The 23,250-nt window shown below is 38.9% G+C and overlaps 1 protein-coding gene across 3 annotated transcripts in view; it reads left to right on the forward strand.

Moving 5' to 3' along the window:
• LOC109091975 (erbin-like) overlaps positions 1-23,250 on the forward strand; it is an 83,965-nt gene that overhangs the window by 53,031 nt on the left and 7,684 nt on the right. Inside the window, exons 7-21 of one of the 3 annotated variants that reach the window (XM_042764703.1) lie at positions 2,003-2,066; positions 2,288-2,362; positions 5,357-5,501; positions 6,888-6,960; positions 8,734-8,863; positions 9,529-9,644; positions 10,187-10,256; positions 13,725-13,824; positions 15,444-15,565; positions 16,724-16,897; positions 17,047-17,223; positions 17,848-17,965; positions 18,673-18,856; positions 20,368-21,814; positions 23,048-23,146. In XM_042764703.1, the coding sequence (XP_042620637.1) occupies positions 2,003-2,066; positions 2,288-2,362; positions 5,357-5,501; positions 6,888-6,960; positions 8,734-8,863; positions 9,529-9,644; positions 10,187-10,256; positions 13,725-13,824; positions 15,444-15,565; positions 16,724-16,897; positions 17,047-17,223; positions 17,848-17,965; positions 18,673-18,856; positions 20,368-21,814; positions 23,048-23,146 (3,094 nt within the window). Of the gene's footprint in view, positions 1-2,002; positions 2,067-2,287; positions 2,363-5,356; positions 5,502-6,887; positions 6,961-8,733; positions 8,864-9,528; positions 9,645-10,186; positions 10,257-13,724; positions 13,825-15,443; positions 15,566-16,723; positions 16,898-17,046; positions 17,224-17,847; positions 17,966-18,670; positions 18,857-20,367; positions 21,815-23,047; positions 23,147-23,250 lie in introns of those variants that run through there. The other 2 variants (XM_042764704.1, XM_042764705.1) reach the window with 2 other exon arrangements.

Genomic DNA, 23,250 nt, shown 5'->3' on the forward strand with positions numbered 1-23,250 from the left:
TTGGGCTATTTTTTTCACTGTTGCCATGGGTTGTTTTTCAACTCTGTGGGTTAAAGCGACCCCATTAACGGATATCTACCCCCCGGATTGCGATTGGGCTAGTTTTGTACTCGTATTGGACGTTGGATTTGAGAAGCAATGGGCAGATTTTATTGTGTAAACCCTGTTTGTATTGTTCTTTTGCGGGTCAGTTCAGAACCTTGGTCTGTTCACACTGGAAATCTGATATTGGCCACATTTAAAACAAAACAAAAAAAAACCAATTTTGAGTAAAAATCAGAATTGAGCACTAAGGCTAGAAGTGTGAACATAGTTACAGTCACTTTCAAACCGAGCAGCTTTCTGTTGGTCAGTGTGCTGAATTCAGTGCAGTTAACTTCATCCATGATTGCATGGATTCCTATTGAAATGAATGGGTTTCACCCACGAAAATTCTCCCAACAACATTCAGTGTGACCACACCTTTAGACTTTACATTAAAGGAGACATCTGAGCCATATCTAGAGACCAAAATCATAGAGTCTTTGAGTGCAGGCAGTTTTTTCATAAGGGACAGAGAGCTTCCTCCTAGAAGACCCATGCAACAATAAAACACACTAACAACCACACAAAACACATCATAACTCCCTAGCAACTATATATTGACATCTAAGGTTTGCACTGCTCACATTTTTTAGAGATATCACATCTAACATACATGGAATGTTTTGGATCAGGGAGTATAGCAGGAAGTTTGCACTCTGTAATCAAATGCAGACGGACACATCGATTACTCATTTACCATTATTACCCTGTGCTCTGATAACTTTATCACTCTGATTTCACATTTAGCCCTGTGCGTTTCAGCAGTCCTCTCAGATGTTCACTGTGTGGTTTGTTCTCATGATGTGTGTGTCTGTGTTTCTAATGAGCTGTGGATTGCTCAGCACTCTGGGGGTCAGTGAGTTTTTTGGCTGGCTTCACACAGCCCTGCCTCCAAACCCTGGATGAATGAATCCCTCTTACAATCCTCCAAGCCAACAATCAGTGTGCCTTTCAATACATAATTCACTATATAAAAAAATAGAGTTTGTCTTCAGTTTATAACCATTTGTTAATACAATTCCCAGAGCTATGTATCATTTCGTCTTCAAGCTGTTCCACGGATACGATACGCCTGCAGGCTGTTGATCCACGTCAGCAACGGTTTAAAGCACACCCTGCCCTGAAGCACACCTACCCGGCTAGATGTTAGTTCAGAGTTTGGTGCAGATACTGAGATTGCAGAAGCAGATTGGAACAGGAGAACGTGTTATAAAGATTGAAAAGATGCACATAGATATTCAGCATTCTGCAAAGAATGATTTGAATACTTCAGATCAAAAAAATTGAATACTAAAAATGATTTGTAAGCATTCAGTAAGGTGACAATAAAATCTTTGATGGTAGTCAACTTAAAATAAGTTAACAAAAAAGTAAACAAGTTAACAAATATTCACTTACAATAAAAGGCCAATAAACTTAATTGTAAGTGCATTTATTTATTGTTTCCAAAGAACTCTTTGCAATATTGATATTAAATCAGTATATAAGAATGATGAGCCCCATCACCGCCGCTGTTTAAATGCCGAGCGCGCCTCTCCTCGGGAGACCGGTCTCTTCCCCGTGCATGCACGCTGGTGTCCTCGCAAGAACAGCAACCGTTATAAAACTGACTCCCCAGCCGCCAGAGATGTTTTTTTTTATTGAGTTTATAAACTGGCTCTGGTTTTATGTGACACTGGGGGTTGAAGTCTAACATTGCTCTAAAACTGCCAGTAAATGTGGATTAGCAGTAACTACTTGTTCAGTAAATGTCGTTTATTTGCCCCGGGGAGTCACTGTGCACAGTCTTAAAAAGAAAAGTTGTGGTTGTGACCAGCATGTCTGATGTTTTCTGTGAGTGCTCAGATATGTTTATGTGCAAAGCTTCAATGTGCTTAATCTATGGGTAGTAATGTTAGTACTATGTGTGTGTTTGCAGGAGCATGCATAAGCTCACACAGCTGGAGCGCTTGGATCTGGGCAGTAATGAGTTCACTGAAGTGGTGAGTAGCACCTGCCTGTCTTTCAGCTGCGTTTACCTTCCAGCTCTCCGTGCAGCCAGGTGTCAGGTGTTTGACAGTCAGTGCAGATGCGCTCATTGAGTCTTTCTCTGTTAGACTGCACCTAATGCGCATTTTTCTCCTCTAATGCTATTCATTGAAAGTAGTGGCGGATTTCCTCTCACTGAGGATGTGAAATTGAATTTAGCCTTCTTTCTCTCCAGCCTGAAGTGTTGGAACAGCTTACAGGAATCAGAGAGCTGTGGATGGATGGAAATAAGCTGACGTTTTTACCAGGGGTGAGTCTTGCACTCATTCTTTGTGCTTTTTTTGACCTTTTCTTTTTTCATTTAAAAAAGTAGAAGTGCAAATAAGTTGTATTTTTTTGACTATTTTTTATTACTTATTTGACCTCATTCTTGAAACATGAGTTGAATGTGCATAATGCTTAAAGGAATAAATTTTTGTGTAAGCATTTTAGCATAAATTGATCTTCATGTTTAGAGTACAACTCTACTATGCTTACGTTCATGTTGAATGGAAAACACTAAACACATTCCTGTGTAAATTTTTTGCACATAAATTGTTGCATTCATATTTTACGTAAAATGCTAAACGGAGTTAATTTCTGTGTAAGTAGTTTGCTAAACCCTTCTTACCTATATTATTATTTATATTTCACAAAAATGCTAAACTGAGCTAATTCCTACATTAATTGTTAGTTAGGAAAATTGTTGCATTTATGTTTTATGTTTTATTCATTTCAGTGTTAATCACTCAATAACAGTTATTTCGCAAATTGTTGTTAAACTGAGAAAACTTTTTTTTTGGTGAATTGCAATCATGCTGAAGGAATTTCTAGATGAGGCTAATTTTATACAGTATAAATCACAATAAAACCATTGATGCTTGCAAAAGATTACATAACAGTGGCTTTACGAATTATTACGATTTTAGTAAAACTAATCTCTAAATGTAATTTATTTGTGAAACCATTATTTAAAAAAGCTGTTGTTCGCTAATCGCTAAATTGAATTTATTTAAGCAATTATTGCACAAGTTGTTTCTTTGATGTTTCATATGTTGATAGTTAAACTGAGCTACCTGTTCATTAAACTGTATGTGAATTTTCTTCATGTTGCACTTGAAATCCCAGCTAATTTTATACAGCGTAAATCACCATAAAATCATTACTTGCAACATAAAAATTGCTTAAAAAATTATTTACGTAATGTTCTGCTTGTGTTTCAAGAACGAGATAAATAACACATTTCTAAATGTAAATCATTCATTAAACCATTCTTACAAAAATTGTAGCTTTCAGGTTTCATGTAAAATGCTAAATTGAGCTAATTTCTACACTATTTTTGAAGCATAAGAATAAATCATTTCTGTGTTTATCATTTGTTTAATCTTTAATATGTAAATTGTTGAATTCAAGTTTAATGTGGAATGCTTGCATTTGTTACATTGGGGCTGAATAGTTTTGTGAAAGTTTCCCGCAGACAGTTTTTCTGCTGATGTTTCATGAATGAGGAGTGAGATTTCTCTACTGCGTAGCTGCTGTTTGTCACCGGTACATTGGAGTTTAGACAAGTAGACATCCATAGCAGCTGGAGAAAATCTACTTCTTAAACATTCCTTCAGGATCCCTGTACTTCTCCTCAGACTGCCAGCTCCTTTTAAATAAGCCGTAATTAAGGCATTAGCTTGCCGCTGAGGGCAGACTGACAGTAATTGTGGACCTCGCTGGCAGGATTCGGATTAGGAGTTTTCAGAACATCTTTTTGAACACGTCTGCTAAAACTGACCTCCAAATGTCCCAGATATCAGGGTGGCACCCTGACCTCCTTCCCTGTGTGACCACAGAGACCAGCTTACTGATGGCATGTCCTTGCACAACATATGGTTCTCTCTTTGTGCAGAATTCAATATCTCTCTCATTATTAGTGCTTTTGATTAAGCTTCTTACGCCCCACCCAGAAGAGCGGCTCTCACTCGTGGTGATTAATCAACAGCAGGGTTTGTCACAGTCGCACACAGGCGCTGATTGCAGTTTCTGGCAGATCGCTTCTAATTGGTCGTCACCCAAGTGCATCTGAAGTTCAAGATTCCTGTGTCCTTTGCAGTATTACTCATGCTCCCTTAAAGGGATAGTTCACTCAAAAATAAACATTTGCTTTAAAATTTTTTACCCTCAGGCCATCCAAAATATAGGAGAATTTTAGTCTTCAGTAGAACAGTAAAGAAGATTTTAAGCTGAAACGGTGGTCCTTGGTGATTCATAAAATGCAAGTCAACGGCTGACTGTCTTTGAGATTAAAAAAAAAAACATATCAAGGACATAAAATTAATACCTGTGGCTCCTGACAATATATTGAGTTTCGTGCAAAGACCGATCTTTTTGCTTCATAAAACCTCTGTATATCATAAGGAGACACGGGTATTAATTTTATTTTGCCTGTTTATGCTTTTTTGACTCAAGTAACTGTAGCCACTGACTTGCATTTTATGAATCGCTTAGGACCTTGGTTTCAGTTAAAAATTCACCTACATCTTTAATTAACAGCAAATTTTAATTTTTGCCTGAACTATCCATTTAAAATCAACATCAAATCAAAACTGACTGATTAATTCATGAATAAACTATTGTACTACTTTATCCTCATCCCTTCTGTAGTCTCTCCAGATTTGCTGAATAAAATGGCCTAAAAACATTAGTTTTGTACTGGACCTGCGCTAGAAGTCCGAGCCCTATCCCTTGTACTCTTATCTTGACAGAAAAAGTTTGTGGTAACACAACATTGTTGTTGACGATCTCATTACTAGTCTAGATGGATTTCTGAGAGCTCTCAGTCTGTTCTTGGAAAGGAGCTACAGAAGGATGGAGTGTGTTTGAGAACAGGACAAGCCCACAGTCTGCCCTCAAGCATGAGAAATGAATAGAGTCTGTTCACGCTCGGCTTCACTCATCTATCCTTCTCAGCCGTAACCCTCCGTCTCTTCAAATCACCCGTTTCCGCTTCTCCACTGCTTCTCTCCATTTTTGTTCCCCTTCAGAGGAACCTGTCTAGACTCTAAAAACCAATGTGTCGAAGCACTGCACACAAGTGTATGGCCCTGACTTCATCCACCAAATTTGACTGAAATTGAGATTTGAAATCAATGAATTTTTCCCACAGCAAGATGTTCAAACTGAATGAAGCCCGTCTCTCGCTTTTGCTCAATTACACAATCTTTTCTCAGGATTTGAGTCATTTGTTTGTGAGTAATGGAGAGTCGTGTGTGTGCAGATGATCGGGGCACTGAAGCAGCTCCGCTACCTGGACGTGTCCAAAAACAGTTTGGATATGGTTGACGAGCAGATATCTGGCTGTGAAAACCTGCAGGATCTACTGCTGTCCAACAACGCTTTGACGCAGCTGCCAGGCTCTATTGGTAAAACACACACCAAATACAAAGATGAGCTTCATGTTTAATATTCACAGTGCTTTTTTTCTTAAACGTGATCAGATGTCTAATCCTACATGACCTCCTAACAGCCTCAACTCTAATCTGCTTTGTAACAAATGAACAGGTTAGATGTGTAAATGAACAGGAGGATTGTGGGTAGAGCAGTCATACAATCTCATTACCAAATGAATGACCCATTCAGAAAGCCACTAGTGAGCAGGGCATGTTGAAGTGGCCAAGTCACACCGCCCTTGAGCCTCAACACTTCATGAATGCAGTTTAGAGCTCAGAGAAAGTGCCACAGAGGTTTCTAGGTCATTCGTTGCGAGGGCTTTCCATGAGTCAGATACACTTTTTGAGATTTAGCGACCACCTACCATAGACAAAACTTAAGTAGCTAGTTTTAAATAGCAAGTGTCTGTAATCTGTTATCTTTTAAATGGTGAATCTGACCTGTTTCACCTTTGGGTTATGACCATCTCATCTGTATCAAGTAATTAACATCATTAAACCTCACTGGTATATGTGACCCTGGACCACAAAACCAGTCATAAGGGTCAATTTTTTGAAATTGAGATTTATACATCATAAATAAGCTAATAAATAAGCTTTTCAATGATGTATGGTTTGTTTGGATAGGGGCAATATTTGGCAGAGATACAACTATTTGAAAATCTGGAGGGTAAAAAAAAACTCTAAATATTGAGAAAATCGCCTTTAAAGTTGTGCAGATGAAGTCCTTATCAATGCATATTACTTATGATAATGAATTTTTGATATATCTACGGTAGGAAATTTACAATATATCTTCATGGAACATGATCTTTACTTAATATCCCAATGATTTTAGGCATAAAAGAAAAATCGTTAATTTTGACCCATACAATGTATCGTTGGCTATTGCTGCAAATATACTCGTGCTGCTTAAGACTGCTTTTGTGCTCCAGGGTCACATATTTAATCATGGTTTTTCATGAATTGTTGCTGTTCAACTAATTTCAATTGCCATAAACCTAACATTTACCCGACTCTAATAATTTTGGTATTTCTCCCCATTACTGTGTATTTTCACACACAATACAAGAAAAAATGTTCCTGACATATAGGAAGTGACATTATTTGGTCAAGTGACAAGCATATTTTGAGATAGGAAAAGTTTAAGGGAACTTTTGCACCCTATCTGTGGAAAGTGCTGAATATGCAGGTGTTTAGTCTGTGAATCAATTTCTAATAAATTCTTCAAGATGGGTGAGATTGATTGTCTCATTGTCTAGAGTCAAGTGGATATGGAACGGCCAGTTTCTGTATAAATTGTATAAATTGCCAATTGCAATACAAACTCTCTCTCCATCTCTCTCTCTGTCTCCACAGGCTCACTGAAAAGACTGACCACTCTGAAGGTGGATGATAACCAGCTCATGTACCTGCCTGACACGATAGGAGGGTAAGTGAGCACCATTTTAAACAGCAACCTGATGAGCTGCGCCTAAACCATGACCCAGTTCTCTAAAACCCATCAGTGTACTCGCACTAAATTTGCATGCTTTTTCATGTTTTGTGCTGATTGTGGTGAGAAATGTGCAGAAATGATTTAAATCCTAAAAAATGTGAACTACAAGTGCTACATGAGAGCTGAAAGCAGTCGAATAGGACTGAGTGTCACAAATGACCTCTCAAACCTCATGATGCATGTCATTAAGTCACAGAGAAATAATACTCTTGCTCATGTGATATTATATTGAATAGTCAAGTAAATAATACAGTAGCTTTAAATGAGAACCAGACCAACATTTTGTTTGATTGAATGCTGTAAATGAGCAGACCCATAAGCCACTGCGTGATACAGACAGAAGGCTTCGTAACGGGTGTGTGAATGAGGGAAGTGCACATCCATATGGGCTCACCGAGAGGGATTGCTTTGCTTTGTGTGTGTGTGTGTGAGAGAGAGAAAGAGAGAAACAGACTGTGGTATTCATTAAAAAAGAAGCCAACCGTTGTACGTGATTCTCACCACCTCTTACTTTGAGCTTGTTTCCAAACATGCCGGTTATCCCTTATGTCAGATTAGATTTCCTAGTCCGGGGTTAAGAAAATATGCCAGGAGGGATTATGAATATGTGATTGCAAGGATTCTGTTTTGATCCCAGCCAGGATTGTAAAGCACACTGATTAAGCACGATTCATTTTTCATTAGTCTCACTGGCTTTTCCCATCACACTGATATGGCTGCATTTTTCTAATGTATACGACTCAGTAAATATATATATATATTAATTTGGTGGGACAAACTTCCGTCAGTGTTTTTTGGGGTTCTAAAAAAAGGAGAAAAAAACGTGAGCAGTTCTTCATTTCATTAAATGTTTTTTTTTATGTTTTTGTGTGTGTGTATGTTTTTGTTTTTTGTACTGGGGAAGTTTTATGTTATAAGTTATAAAAGACATTTGATTTTGCATGAGCTTTTTATATCTTTTAGATTATGAAACTTGCATCAAATGCATTTTAGATAAGTGAAGAAACCACAATAATTCCTAATCTCTTAAATATGACATAACATGATTGATTAACGTCATTAAGTCATAATCAGTTGGATGTAAATTATATTTTCAGTTCAGCAACGATCAGTGTCTCTTGCTCTGCATTGTCTCTTGATCTCTCTCTCTCTCTCTCTCACACACACATTTCTTTTATTCCACAGTTTGGCATTTTGGCATAAAGGCGTTTACTCTGCCAACCAGTTCCATCAACAATTTATACAAGGGATCAGAAAAGATTTATTTTGGTGTAGGAAAGAATAAGCACTCTAGTGAACACAGACAGCTGGTTTAATTGCCTTCACAATGAATCTGAGTTCTCAGGGCTATTTCACAGGACCAGGATTGAGATCCACTGGGTTAGAACCCATCCAAAACTTTAGTTAGTTACTCCTCAACACTATTGCAGTGTTTGCAAAACTTTATAAACAGTTGCACAACTGTTTGTTTCACAGCTAAAACCATTTTCTCAGATTCATTTAGCCTTGGTTCTTCGTTGGTTTGATGATTTATTCAGCACACCTGCTTGTTAGTCATGCTAGAAAAATGTTTGACATCAGACTGTAAATAAACAAAAAAAATCAAGGTTGTTGAACACAGAACCATCTGAATAGAGGGCAGGGAACTGCTTAGTTTGAATAAATGTTAACACTTTGGCATCTCACATGCATCTTTTTTCTCTGTAGACTCACGACTCTGGATGAGCTCGACTGTGCCTTCAATGAGATCGAGGCCCTGCCGTCCACCACCGGCCAGTGTGTGAACCTGCGGACATTTGCTGCAGATCACAACCTGCTCACACAGATGCCTCCAGAGGTCAGTCCCAACATGAAAAGATACAAGTGCCAAGAATTAAAAGGCATCTCTCAGTAAATGTTCGTGCTGCATTCACAGCCACCGTTTGGGATTGACTACAGCATTTGCTTAGGTGTGAGTCTTGAAACTTTTTCTTCATTCGGCAGATTGAAGTCGAATACATATCTGTATGAACAAACTGAATACTGTATGAATACAAACCTGTAGTAACGAACAGCTGAAGTCACAACTGCATCGAGTGACAGTATCAAAGATGGCGATGTCCATAACATTGGAAAGTTGTATCACAATTGATAGCGTGTTAAATAAATAGTCCAGTTGAGGCGTGAGTTTTTCCAACATATATCCATCAAGTAACAACAGCGCCTTCAAATGCTTCGTAATGGCAAGTGTAGACCATATCCATTCGAGTTTTGTTTTGTGCAAAACATGTCAGGATTAGGAATTGGCTTAACCAGTGCGATGTGTATTAGATATTGATTTGGTTCATTGAAATGAACCATCTGAACAAACAGACTCTCACTGCTGCTGTCAAAACGACTCCAACTCATACAAAATGGTTCAATCTCGACTGCATCGATCCTGCAGTCTGATCAAAGCATCGACCAGGAGACGCAGTAGATATCGGCTGTGCATCTTCATGTGTATGTTTGTGCATCTGACAGATGGGCAGTTTGAAGAACGTCACCGTTCTCTTCCTGCACTCAAACAAGCTGGAGAGTCTGCCGGAGGAGATGGGCGACATGCAGAAACTCAAGGTCATCAATCTCAGCGACAACAAGTACGTGCCTCTGTGCCGCATTACACGTCCAACCATCATATCACACAACAGCCTGCAGCGTATGCTAAAACATCACCTGCTAATTTCTACTAATAATTTAACTTTTATCCAAAATGACTACCTTTTTCAAGTCATGTTACTAATCAAATTACTACATTGTTTTGACCCAAGAACAAGAATTTTTCTTTATAAATGTCTAACCAAATTAACCAACAGTTGTCACTCTTCACGATTGAAATCTTTCAGTGACAAACGTTTCCAATCTGGCCACGCAGCTGGTGGCCGAGAGCCATTACTTTGACATTTTTCTGAGAGAACCATTTGGCTGTGATTCAGCAGGCTGGAAAATATAGCTGCATTTTCTGCTCTCTGTGCTATATTTATAAGCCTTGATGCATATTATGCCAGACTCTTTCTTAATTTACTGTTCTTATTAAATCATGTCCCATTTTTTATTTTAGTTCAGCATACTATCATTCTTACTTGTTTCTATTTTGTCATACAGTAATCAAGTTTCTGCTCATTGTCCTCTTTCTTTACAGGTTGAAGAATCTTCCGTACAGCTTCACTAAACTCAACCAGATGACCGCAATGTGGCTGTCTGAAAACCAGGTGGGCAAAGTTCAGATGCACAAGGCACAATATACAGTCATTAGTGTGAAATAAACATCAACAGAGTGATCAGGACTGCAGTACAAGCGAAGGGTTGATTTGAACTCTGAAGGGGTTTGTTTGTTGCGATAATGACCAACAGACTGGAAATGAACTTGTTTATTACACAGCTACTTAGCTACTTTCTAAATAAATAATGAAATACTTAGACATTTATTGTGTAGAACAGGGTTCCCACACTTGTCGAAAAGCTTGAAATGTAAAATAAGCATTTAAAGGTGTGAACAAGTCATTTGAAATTAATAAAATCTAACAATGTTGTGTTTTAATATAATATAATGTAATATAGGCAACACTTAGGCAAGGCAGGTTTATTTATACAGTACATTTCATACAGAGTGGTAATTCAAAGTGCTTTACATAAAAGGAAGTAAAATAATCATAAAAAAATAATCACAACAATAAAACAAGAAATTTAAAATGAATTTAAAACAGTTAAAAATAGAAAATGATTATACATAAAATACAGTGCAATCAGTTTGGACATCGGTGCTCATTCAATAAATGCACAGCTAAACAGATTAGTTTTTAATTCTGGGTTTAAATGTGGCTAATGTTTTAGCACATCTGATCTCTTCTGGAAGTTGATTCCAACTGCAGGCAGCATAATAACTAAATGCGGACTCCGCTTGTTTTGTGTGAACCCTTGGTATTTCTAACTGACTCGATCCTAATGATCTGAGTGGTCTGTTAGTTTTATATTCAGTGAGCTTATCTGCAATATATTTAGGTCCTAGGCTATTGAGTGATTTATAAACGAGTAAAAGTACTTTAAAATCAATCCTAAATATAACTGGAAGCCAGTGTAAGGACCTGAGGACTGGTGTGATATGCTCAGATTTTCTGGTTCTAGTCAGAATCCTGGCAGCAGCGTTCTGGATGAGCTGCAGCTGTCTAATGGTCTTCTTGTGAAGGCCGGTGAGGAGACCATTACAATAGTCCACCCTGCTGGTGATTAAGGCATGAACAAGTTTCTCCACGTCTTGACTGGAAACAAAACATCTAGTTCTTGCAATGTTTTTTAGATGATAGTATGCTGATTTAGTTACTGCTTTGACATGACTACTGAAACTAAGGTCTGTCTCCAGAATCACACCAAGATTCTTGACTTTCCTTGTTAGAGCCCTAGAGTCAAGGTATGCATTCACCTTGAGAACTTCATCTTTGTTTCCAAATGCAATGACTTCAGTTTTCTCTTTGTTTAACTGAAGAAAGTTCTGGCACATCCAACTGTTAATTTCATCAGTGCATTGGCAGAGGGAGTCAGTGGGGCTGTAGTCATTTGGAGATAAGGCTAGGTATTTCTGTGTATCATCAGCATAGCTGTGATAGGCAATTTGGTTCTTTCTCATTATTTGACTTAGTGAGAGCATATACAGACTAAACAAGAGCGATGCAAGAATTGAGCCTAGTGGGACTCCACATGTCATGGACGTCCACTTAGACTTATGCTCTCCAACACTCACATAATAACCTCTCCCTTCTATGACCATTTGAGTACCATCCCAGAAAGCCCGACCCAGTTTTCCAGTCTCTCTAGAAGTATGTTGTGATTGACAGTGTCAAATGCAGCACTGAGATCTAGTAGTACCAGCACTGATATTTTGCCAGAATCAGAATTAAAGTGAATATCATTTATTATCTTAACAAGTACAGTCTCTCATTAGAGCTGTGACGCAGTCGGAAACCAGATTGAAAATTGTCCAGGTATTCATTTGAGTTTAAGTAGTTGTTCAGCTGTTTAAAAATGACCTTTTCTATAATCTTGTCTATAAAAGGAAGATTTGAAATTGGTCTATAGTTGCTCAATATGGTGTTATCACCATATTAGGAACCCGTTCTCACCATTAACTTGTGCTACGCCTTTTCAGCATGCATATTACTAGCAATCTTGGCTGTTTTTTAGTACTTATAAAGCACATATTACTAGCTTATTCTGCATGACCATATTTTAGATCGCTTAATCCACCCCATACCTAAACATAACAGCTACCTCACTATTAAAAAACAGCAAATTAGGTGTTTATGGAGGCAAAAGTTAATAGTAATAGTTAATAGTAGTTAATAGTGAGAATTGGACCTTAAAACAAACTGTGCCCATAATTTAATTTATGAAATGAAATGAAAAGAATATAAGGTACTCTGCAAACTCCCAAGAGGACCGCAGAATTACATGGAATTATTAATGAAATGAATGCAATATTATTAAAATAATATAACAATTAAATTAATTACAAATAATATTTGTAATAATGAACAATTTATTAAAATAAATTAATCTAGCTCTCATCAAAAAAAACAAAATTAAATAAAAAGATAAACTCAAATGCTTTGGAATCACAAAATTAATTGTAATTAATATATCAGTGCAGCCACGTTCAGTTAATTAATAAATAAATAAATTTATAAATAAATAAATACATTTATAAATATATATATAAGCAATCTTTGTCATAATTACAGCAGAAATACCATACCATAAATATCTCAGCTTATATGAATATAAAAAATATATAATTCATTTTATATATATTGTGTTGTTCAGCGGAGGCCTTTGAGTGTAAAAGATTGATCAGAAATTTCTCTTTTCAAGAGAATTAATCAAAAAGTGAGGAAATAAGCGCTATAAGGCTCGAAACTAGCAGTTATGAAAGAAATTGTTTGCCTGGGATAGCTGTCAATTATATTTTAGCCTTGTGTATACACAAATATTTAAAAACATCTGAGCATTTCAGAGAGCCATGTTAAAAAAATTACATATTTCACAGAATCACAATGATCTCATACGCAGTCACTTCCCGGAAATACTCTTGTAAAGCTTGTCCTTTAGCAGGATGATTTGATGTTCCCCTCAGCAGAGCTCAGAGTGTGTGTGGGTGATCTGTAATTGAAAGCCTGAGTGATTGTCGCAAGTGGCCATCAAGCCTGTGACTAATGCTTATTAAATATAACAATCAGCTCCACTCCCACACACGCCGTCACCCCACCTCTGAGGTTCACCATAGCACATCGTTTATTTTAAGATATGATATTTAATAAAGCAATAGTTCACCCCAAAATTTCTTATTCTCATTTCATTACAAACCTGTGTGACTTTAATGCTCACAAGCACTGGGTCAGATTGGGGTGAAATCCACATTGTTGTGATGTTTGCTTTCAAGGAAACGGATGAAGATGAAGGTGGCACTCTGTTCTTTAATGATTGTGATTGTGGTTTTATAAAGCTGCATTTGATTAAAGATGAGATGAGTTCAAAGCCAGAGCTGCATGGTCTGAATCTATAATGAGAGCAGTCCAGAGCGGCAGAGTCCTCATGCTGTGTGAGAGAGTTCGGAAATGTCATACCCAAGGCATCTCATCAAATTTGACTAATCATTGACCCTGTATTTTATTTTTTGTCTTTTTCAATCAAAGCCCCTCATTCCCCTGCAGAAAGAGGAGGATCAGGAGACGCACAAGACCGTACTCACTAACTACATGTTCCCTCAACAGACCAGAACTGAAGACTGTGAGTATCTAGTCACGCACAACCACAAACACAAATACAAAAAGACATACATACATTGATAGACAGACAAACAGACAGACAGACAGACAGACAGACAGACAGACAGACAGACAGACAGACAGACAGACAGACAGACAGATAGATAGATAGATAGATAGATAGATAGATAGATAGACGTCTAGATGATGTCTACGATCTACTTTTCAAGCAAAACTTAGAGATTGTGATCTTGATTTTGCGTTATAAGACCGTGATATTAATTTGTTATTAATATTATTACTTGTATTTATTATTATTATTATTATCGACATTTTATTTATAGCAAATAAGATGTTCTGGATGAATTGTACTGAATATATATACATATATATATATATTTTTTTATTATTATTATTATTTTTATTATTATTATTTTTCTTTACAGAATTTTTATTAAATTCACCCAGTATTGGTAAATTTCAATATTTCAAGTTCACTGTTAATGTCATTCTCAAACTCGTCATTAAAACTTGGAATAAAATTATATTTTATTAAAGCTTCAAGCTGTGAAATCATATTAAAACCAAATCAAATCAGTCAAAATGGTGCATGTTCTTAGCGTTTTGCAAGAAAATGAATGCAGTCGTTGTTAACATTATTTAATGGACCTGACCTAACATTAACTAACAATGAACAGTTGTATTTTTATTAATTAAAATTAATAAAGATGAATAAATGCTGTAACAAATGCATGGCTCAATGTTAGTTAATGCATTAACTAATGTTAACTAATGGGACCTTATTGTAAAGTGTTATGGCAATGTAAGCATTGACAATGAAACAAGAAACAATTTTTTATATTTTTAAGAGTAGAATCTCTAATTTGTCATTTTGATTTTTACAGTAATTGTGATGACGTAAACAAAACATCAGCTGTCAGCTAATTACAGTTGTCAACCTGATAATCTCAAAATGGCTAAATACTGACCAGTTAATCGAGTCAGCCAATATATCTGTGTGTCACTAAAATCAGTGCACCGCTCTGTAAAATACATAGTTTTATAGACATTCAAACTTATTTTAAAATCCTGAAATGTCTGCTACCTGTAGCCAGAATTTGCAGTTTTCTCTGCAGTGTTGCTGGGAGTTTCGCTGTGCAAATCACAAATGGGCAGCTCGCTGGATTCCAGAGGGGGAAGAGATTAATAAGTCTTAACCTGTTTCCTAGCAACCCTACTCTAAACTCTTGAGAAGGCAAACGCACAGGCTCTGCGGCTCTCTGGAGTCCGCTTCAGTTTGTTAGCATTATAGAGCTTTATAGAAATGGTCTGAAGTCTGCGTGCTCTTCTGAACTCAGACGTCTTGCTAAATGGGCGCACAACACAAATAAGAACTGATGTGAAGTCTGTGCCGCCCACCGAGCTCAGGCTGCAGCAAAAAAAAAAAAAAAATGATGTTTGTTAATCAACATGGTTGGTATTTTAATGATTCGATCCAATTGAATCAGAAACACACTGAAGTGAATCAAAACTAACTCTAGGCAATATTTGAGGTCCTTGAGCCTGTCATCCATCCTCCCCCGATGGCAGTGTTGTTGTTTTGACTGTTTGTTAATGGTTTTCTGGATTTCTCTCTCACAGATGTGCCCAGCTCAGACAGTGAGAGCTTTAACCCGTCTCTGTGGGAGGAGCAGCGCAAGCAGCGGGCGCAAGTGGCATTCGAGTGTGACGAGGACAAGGATGAGAGAGAAACGCCCCCGCGGGTCAGTTCCCACCGTCCTCTTCTGTCCAGGGCGCACTCTTGATTTTCTGTTTCCCTTTGTGCGTGTCCTGCGCGGTCATATCACCAATGTAATTTTCAATGCAAAATTGAAATGTAAACAAAGCACAAAAACAAAAGCTAATTCAGAATTCTATAATACTAAAATGAACTGATTCACTGATAAGAATTGAATCAAACTAGGGGTTTCATTTACAAATCTGGCAACACTGCTTCTCTCATGAAATTATTTGTTCGTCAAGGGGAGCTAAAGAGGTCGTTAGGATTTTCTGTAAACAACAGCTTAGATTTGTATGTGATCATCACACTAAGCGTTTGTATGCTTGAAGACTTGAGAAATATAATGCACTTGTGACATGGACCAGATTCATGATAGTCCTGTGGTGCTTTTTAAAAGCTCACTCCACTGAAGGAAGTCATTCATACAGGTTTGAAGTGACATGAGAGTGAATAAAAGATGACAGAATTGTCATTTCTGGGGTAAATTCTTTCTTGGTTTGTTGGCAGCATGAGGTAAAGCGGATTCGGTGGAACGGCCTCACCTGCTTTCTCAGCATGTCACAGCCTGCGCTTCACTGCATTGCAGTGGAAACTCATTAAAACTGTAACCCTGACATGACTCCTGTCAGAAACTGAAATGGAAGCCTTCACTGTCTCAGGGGCCCTCGAGCGTACAACGTCCACCTTATTTTTCCCTTCCACCCCTCATCTTGCTGATATTACATACTCAGCATCTCGTTCCCTCCCTCTCGTGTCCTGTCTTGCACCCCTGATGACTCAATATGGCTGTCTGGCTTGTACGCTGTGCCAGGAACACATGCAGGCTCCCAAGCTGTCTGACGGTGCATCACTATCAGCTCTCAGAGCGCCAGTGTGACCCTGTCTGGCCCGGAAAGAGCAGCCCTCCTCATTTTGGGTGCTGAAAAAAGCTTGCCAACACCTTTTGCAATAAAATGGTCTCAGTGTTTGGCCAGGGATTCAGTGACCCTCTCTAAAAACTGGCATGCATTTCCACACTGCTTATGTTCCTACATAATCTGCTTACAAATGTATTCATTCATTCATATTATTTATAAACAATGTTTTATTTTAGATTTGGAATTTTAAATTCATTAAATTAACTGTGGCTTTGAATTTACAGGAGGGCAATCTGAAGCGTTACCCCACACCGTATCCTGATGAACTGAAGAACATGGTGAAAACTGCTCAGTCCGTGGCTCACAGACTCAAAGAGGACGAGTCCGGGGACGAGGCAGGAAAAGAGACCAAAGCCAACGAGAGGAACAACATCGGAGTGCAGGATGTTGGCGTGAAGGTTGGATTTTGAAAACACTACCAGTTGCATGTCCTGTTGTGGGTTGGGTCGGAATATTTTTTTTATATTGATCTGTTGGTTGTGTGAAGAATGTTTAAAGTGAATCCTGGTGCAGATGTTGGAATGACCTTGAGTTTTCTGTGTGTCAGGTGATTGAAAGTCCCTGCACTAATGGCAGAGCTGTTGAAATGGAGCCTACAGCAAAGATGAACAGCCATCAAAATTACGAGCCTATAGATTCATTAGACAACCACAGCGTTGAGAGGATCCCTCTCAAGAACTCAGACAACTTGAGAACTGTGGTGAACCATGATGACACCCTTGAGGTACTGCATCAGAGTTTCAGTATTAAATCTTATGAATATGGGTTTTGGATCAAATGGATTAAAAAATGATTGACTCATTCTAGTGTAGTTTCAAACCTATAAGAGGGTGAATGTGGACCAGGCTGTCAGACTCCAAAATGACAAAAAAAAAGGATAAAAGTAACACAAAAGTAGCTGCAATTGTGACTGTTGTAATGTAAGAAATTATATGGGTTTTGATTTACAGTAATAGATGAACAATATATGACCTTATGCTTGACGCTGTGTATTTTATTACAAATGTTCCATATGTACTATATATAATATATAGACTTTTATTAGTAAACATAAGTAGAGAGAAAATTGATAACACTAAAGTAAGGATTCATTTGTTAATATTAACTGCATTTGTTAACATGAATGAACCAAAAATTAATAAAAAATAAAAAAAACCTTTTAAAAACAAAGATTGTTTCTGTTAATATTATTCAATGGATTTGCTAACATGAATTGACAATGAATAGTTGTTAATGAATAGCACTTTTATTAACTAACATTAGCAAAGATTAAAAAAAACCTGCAAAAATTTAAAATTGGAGTATAAATTAAATTTAAGCTTTTGATATGATATGGTTGTGTGGTCAGGACTCAGAGGAGCTTTCATATGAGGAGGAGGAAATGAAGATAGCCGAGATGAGACCTCCACTCTTTGAAATCTCCCTTAACCAGCCTAAAGTAGTGGCCCTCAGCAAGGACAAAAAAGGTAAAGTCACACTTGCTTTACTTTCCAGTGTTTCCCACAGGTTTTTGTGAGACTTGTGGCGGCAGATAATCTACTATACAACTATACAACTAAATGCCCAAAAAAGCCATTCACATTTTTTCTGTTGTCATATATAAAACAAATATAAATACATTTTATTAATATCCAGGAGTCACTCTCACTTTATTCTTTAAATCCTGATTTACAAGAGCGACATCGTCTGATAAAATCCACATACCTCTAACTGTTACATTAAAAAGAGTGACTATATGTGGTAGGTTTGGCTATATTACTTTGTGCTTGTGTTCATGTTTATAAGCCCAGACAGTCAGTAAGCGTCAGGTGCTTGGAAACGCAGTTTTATACTCATTTACTGACGAGTCTGCTGTGGTACGGGGCAGCAATGGCAAAATCTTCCAACTGAACAGAACCATAGCTAAGGTTTATCCAAAAAAGTCGCTAGGTTTGTCAGTATGTACCTTTTATGGAAAAAAGGCCGGTGGTTATTTGTGGCGTTCAACTTGGATATTGTGGCAGGCCACCACAAATAAATCAGTGTATGGGAAACCCTGCTTTCTCCCTTTGCTTAATATCATTTAATAATTCTCCCATTAACGGGATAATTGTTTCTCAAATGTTTCTCAAAATAGGGTGTGTAATTGAACTGTAGAATTAAATGCAAGTGATGTTTTTCCTGTCTGATGTAGATGATAGGAAAGATGCCGACTCTTTGCTGGATGAGACGGTGGCCAACAGTAACCAGAACAACAGCAACTGCTCTTCACCATCACGCATGTCTGATTCAGTCTCCTTGACCACAGACAGCAGTCAGGACAACTCCCTCTGCACCCCAGAGAGAGAGTCAAAGATGCCTCTCATTCCCAAGAACAGGTACGAGCACACAGAACATACAAAAAATGTAACAATGAACAACAGTTTAACTAAATATTGCTCTATGGAAAAGAACTAAAATGCAGTGCTGCGGCTTCCACAAAGGGACTTGAATCAGCAAATAGTCACCAAAGTCATTTACATAAACTGTCCAAATTAATTAATTCACTAGAATACATTGAAAATTAAATATGAACCATCATGCATTTAGTCCATTTGCATGTTAATGAGCTGCAGTTCAGATATCAAACTAAATGTTGAACCATTGGTGCTCATGTAGGCAACCCAAGTTCAAGTCTCAGTTATTTCCAGCCATCTCTTGTATCAACTACAGTGTGAAAGGGGTCAAAAACATTATTTTATTATTAGAAAGATGTATGAAATATGGGCAGAAATAATATATCCTAGTGTGCTGCCTGCCTAGATTTGCTTTGTCTTTAGTTAAGAACTGTAAAAAAAATATATATATATATATATATATATATATATATATATATATATATATATATATATATATATATATATATATATATATGAATTTCTAGAATACACACAATATCAATATCAGCATAAAGTATCAATGTAATATCTGGAGAAAAATAATCACAATGTATTAAAGGGGTCATACGGAAATGTTACGGCCCTTCCCATATTGTGATCCTGTGTCCCGGTACGACAAGACAAAACCAATAAAACCGATTACAAACGAGGCATTTGTTGTATAATGACTTATACTGTCTTTTTATGCATTTCGTTGCATATTGCGCCGCCTAAACATAAAACCATGTCTGCATTTGTGATCGGAGAAACGACAAACAACAAGCTCTACTGTACACTGCTCAAAACTCAGGTTTGAATCGTCAGTGGCAAATCATTTAAATATAAAAACGTACTTACAGGCTGTGATTCAGAACAACTGGCATTGTAGTCTACTCTCCCAGGTTCAGGAAACAGTCCTCCGTAAAATGCGCAGCACACATCTGAATATTTGGGTTGAACTGTTCTGGAACAGTGTTGTATATACAACTTAACCACTGATTTCTAGTCGTGTCCTCTTTTGGAAGGCCAAACAAAGTATTTTCGCTTTCGAAATGAAACACACAGCGTCTCCACGACATGGCGCCGGCAGCAACAATACTACAGCAAGAATAAAAGTTATGCCTTTCTTTGCATAAACATTTGGGCGGTGTTATGCAGATCTTCCCACACAGTGACATAGACATGTAGGGGCGTGTTTAAACAGGGCGTTTAAAGAGGGTTTAACGAGTCTTAACTTTTTTTTAAAAATAATCTCTTTGGGTTTGAGACTTTAGTCTTTACAACTTTAGGGATCTTATCTATGAATGAACAGCTTGTAACACTCCAAAGAGAAAGGAAAACTTGAAATTGCATTATATGACCCCTTTAATACATGATTATATTGGCACTGTCCTTCTTAGAATGGGTAGGACACAGGAGGGCAGATTTTGATGGATTCTTTCTCTAACTTGATTTGATTTCCTCAAACTCAGACAAGAGGATGAAAACCTCAACCAGCTGAAGCAAATGACCCCTCTACTCCAGAACTGTAATGGCTCTGAGACGTCCCTACAGACCATCCTGAAGAACCAGCAGAGCTATGAAAGCAAGTCAGACCAAATGGCAGACTACAGTCTCTCCATGGAGGAGAGGCTTGCCCTCATTGAAAAGGGAATAAAGAACGGCGTGGCAGAGCAGTACAGCAAGTGGGATCAGATCAACATGAACGTGGCCAAACTCCCACCTGACAACATGGTGTCGTATGAGGACCTGGAAAGGACCAAAGGTCCCTCAGCCAAGGAGTCCATGTCAAGCAACAACAATGCCATGGTGTCACTCGAGAACCTTGAGAATGGGAATCGGGTTCAGGAGAATTTTAATGGCCGAACGGATCTAGTTCCCTTGCGGTATGAGTCTACGAGGACTGTCTCGACAGGTGTAACAGCCTTAAGTGACATGAGTCTTTCTCGTAGTACAGAGGAGCTGTCGCCAGAGAAGAAATATCCACCAGCTCCAGTGGTGAAATCTCACAGCATTTCCAACATGGATGGCGGAGGGATGAAGCTGTACTCCATCGAGAGAGAAAGCCCTCCCTATGAAGTGGCATGTGCAGCCAGAACATCTATAAGCGGCGCTCAAGGCCAGAGCATCGTCCGCTCCAAATCCGCCTCCTTGCTCGACGACCAGCCATTGCAGATCTACCCTGGTTCCTCTGCATCATCCTCTGACCTGCTGTCCAACTCCAAACCTCCGATTAGCAGCGCCCGTTACCCCACTGGCCCCCCACCACAGTACAACATCCAGTACGCCAGTAGCAATGTGCCCAAAGACAACTTGTGGAGCCAACGTACCCCCGTACCTCCCGAGCAGCCCTACCTGCCACCGCAGCACTCCCTCGCCAACACCAACTACTCCAACCGCAACAACGCCCCCCCATATCCCCAGCCCCAACAACGTGGCCCGCCCAAGACACCAGACATGTGGGCCAAGGAAAGGATGATACCATCTGTTGGCCAGCGTGGCACCTTGCAGAGACAAGGTAGTGGATCCCCTGGCAGCCCCATGTGCATGCCGGACCCACGTCGCATGCCAGGAATGGAAGGAGAGTACATGACCTACCGGGACATTCATGCAGCAGGCCGTGGGCCTCTGCAGATGAGCCAGGCTCTCCACAGACCCTTGTCAGCCCGCACCTATAGCATAGACGGACCCAACGCTCCCCGGCCACAGAGTGCCCGGCCCCCACCTCACGAGCTTCCAGAGAGGACCATGTCCGTCAGCGACTTCAACTACCAGCACAGCAGCCCCAGCAAGAGACCCAGCCTGAGGGTGAAGTCAGAGCACTCGTTGCTGGATGGGCCAGTCAGCGGAGGGGGCAGGGTTCCAGCAGACTGGAGGGATCAGGTCATGAGACACATCGAAGCCAAGAAGATGGAGAAGGTATGGCTATTCTTACAAATAGTGTATGCTAAGACAAGTTATAGGTGTTGCTCATACATGGAGTTGAGGACATCGTTGAGGAAAGAGTTTTGTAATCTTTTGGACTTGCAAATTCTGTCAGGTGCAGGGGTGGTCAGCTCAGGTCCTGTAGGGCCACTATCCTGTAGAATTTAGCTTCATCCCTAATCAAATACACCTGAAAAATCCATCCTGCTTCTTCAGGATTGTTTGAAGATTACAGGCAGGTATGTTTAATTTGGGATGGAGATAAACTCTGCAGAACCAAGTTGCCCATTCCTGGTCTAGTGGGACAATATAACTTAGATAAGGGGTGTCCAAACCTGTTCCTGGAGGGCCACTGTTCTATAGAGTATCGCTCCAACCCTAATTAAACACACCTGATACAGCTAATCAAGGTCCTTTCAAATGCTGGAAACCTCCAGGCACCCCTGATTTAGACGAACCAGATCCAGGGTTCAGAATATCAGTAGTAAAGTTTAAACCCAACCCTAATCAAACACATCTGAACCAGCTTATCATGGTGTTCAGGATTACTTGAAAATAAAAGACAGGTATGTTGGCGCAGAGTTGGAACTGAAATCTGTAGGAAGGTGGCTACCCCTTTGTGATTTGAGGGTGGGCTCTTTTAAATTAGGCTAGCAAACACCAACATAGCATGCTACAAAAACGCTCAAGACGCAGCCAAAATTGCATACTGTCAGTGTGGGTGCTATAGTTGATAAGGAATGAACTTCATGACTGTTAAAAAAGATGCACACTTCAGAATCTTAGTTGAAGTAGTAGCTCATATTGGTACTTTTTGCCTCCTGTTTTATGAATACTGTGAATTTGGACACATTTTCACATAATATATAGTAGAAAAGTAGGCATATTTGGACACAGGGTTAGACTACCTTAGCAACCACATAGCAATACCCTGGCAACCACTCACAACATCTTGGTATCATGGAGGCAAGGTTACTCACTCATCTAGTTTCTGAACCTCATGTCTGGAATAACACACTCCACCATTCTTCAGCATTAACTGCATGCATACAGTATTGTCTGTTTCCTCTCCTTACCCAGTATTTTTCTGCGTGTTTGCTTATGTACATTAACACATTAACCTCCTTTAACCCTTGCATGTTTCAGAATGTACTCATGGTTACTGCTTGCTCACATATCTCATCATTAAATGCATGTGTTTGTGTGCATGTGTTGTCATGTGTTCAGAGCGCTCTCTCTCGGTCTTTGGCCACTCTCAATGGCAGTCAGAGCTCTCTGGCCTTTAGTGCCGTAGACGGATGGCAGTTTGGAGCTCATGGGCCCAGCGTGAGTACCACCCCACTGAGACCTCACCTCCCTAAACTCCCAGAGGCACAGTAGAGTCTCTCTCAGTTCCCAAAGGGTCTTCCTCTCTGCTTGCTGTTTAATCT

This window comes from Cyprinus carpio, chromosome A10 (assembly GCF_018340385.1).
Source record: "Cyprinus carpio isolate SPL01 chromosome A10, ASM1834038v1, whole genome shotgun sequence".
NCBI lineage: Eukaryota > Metazoa > Chordata > Actinopteri > Cypriniformes > Cyprinidae > Cyprinus > Cyprinus carpio.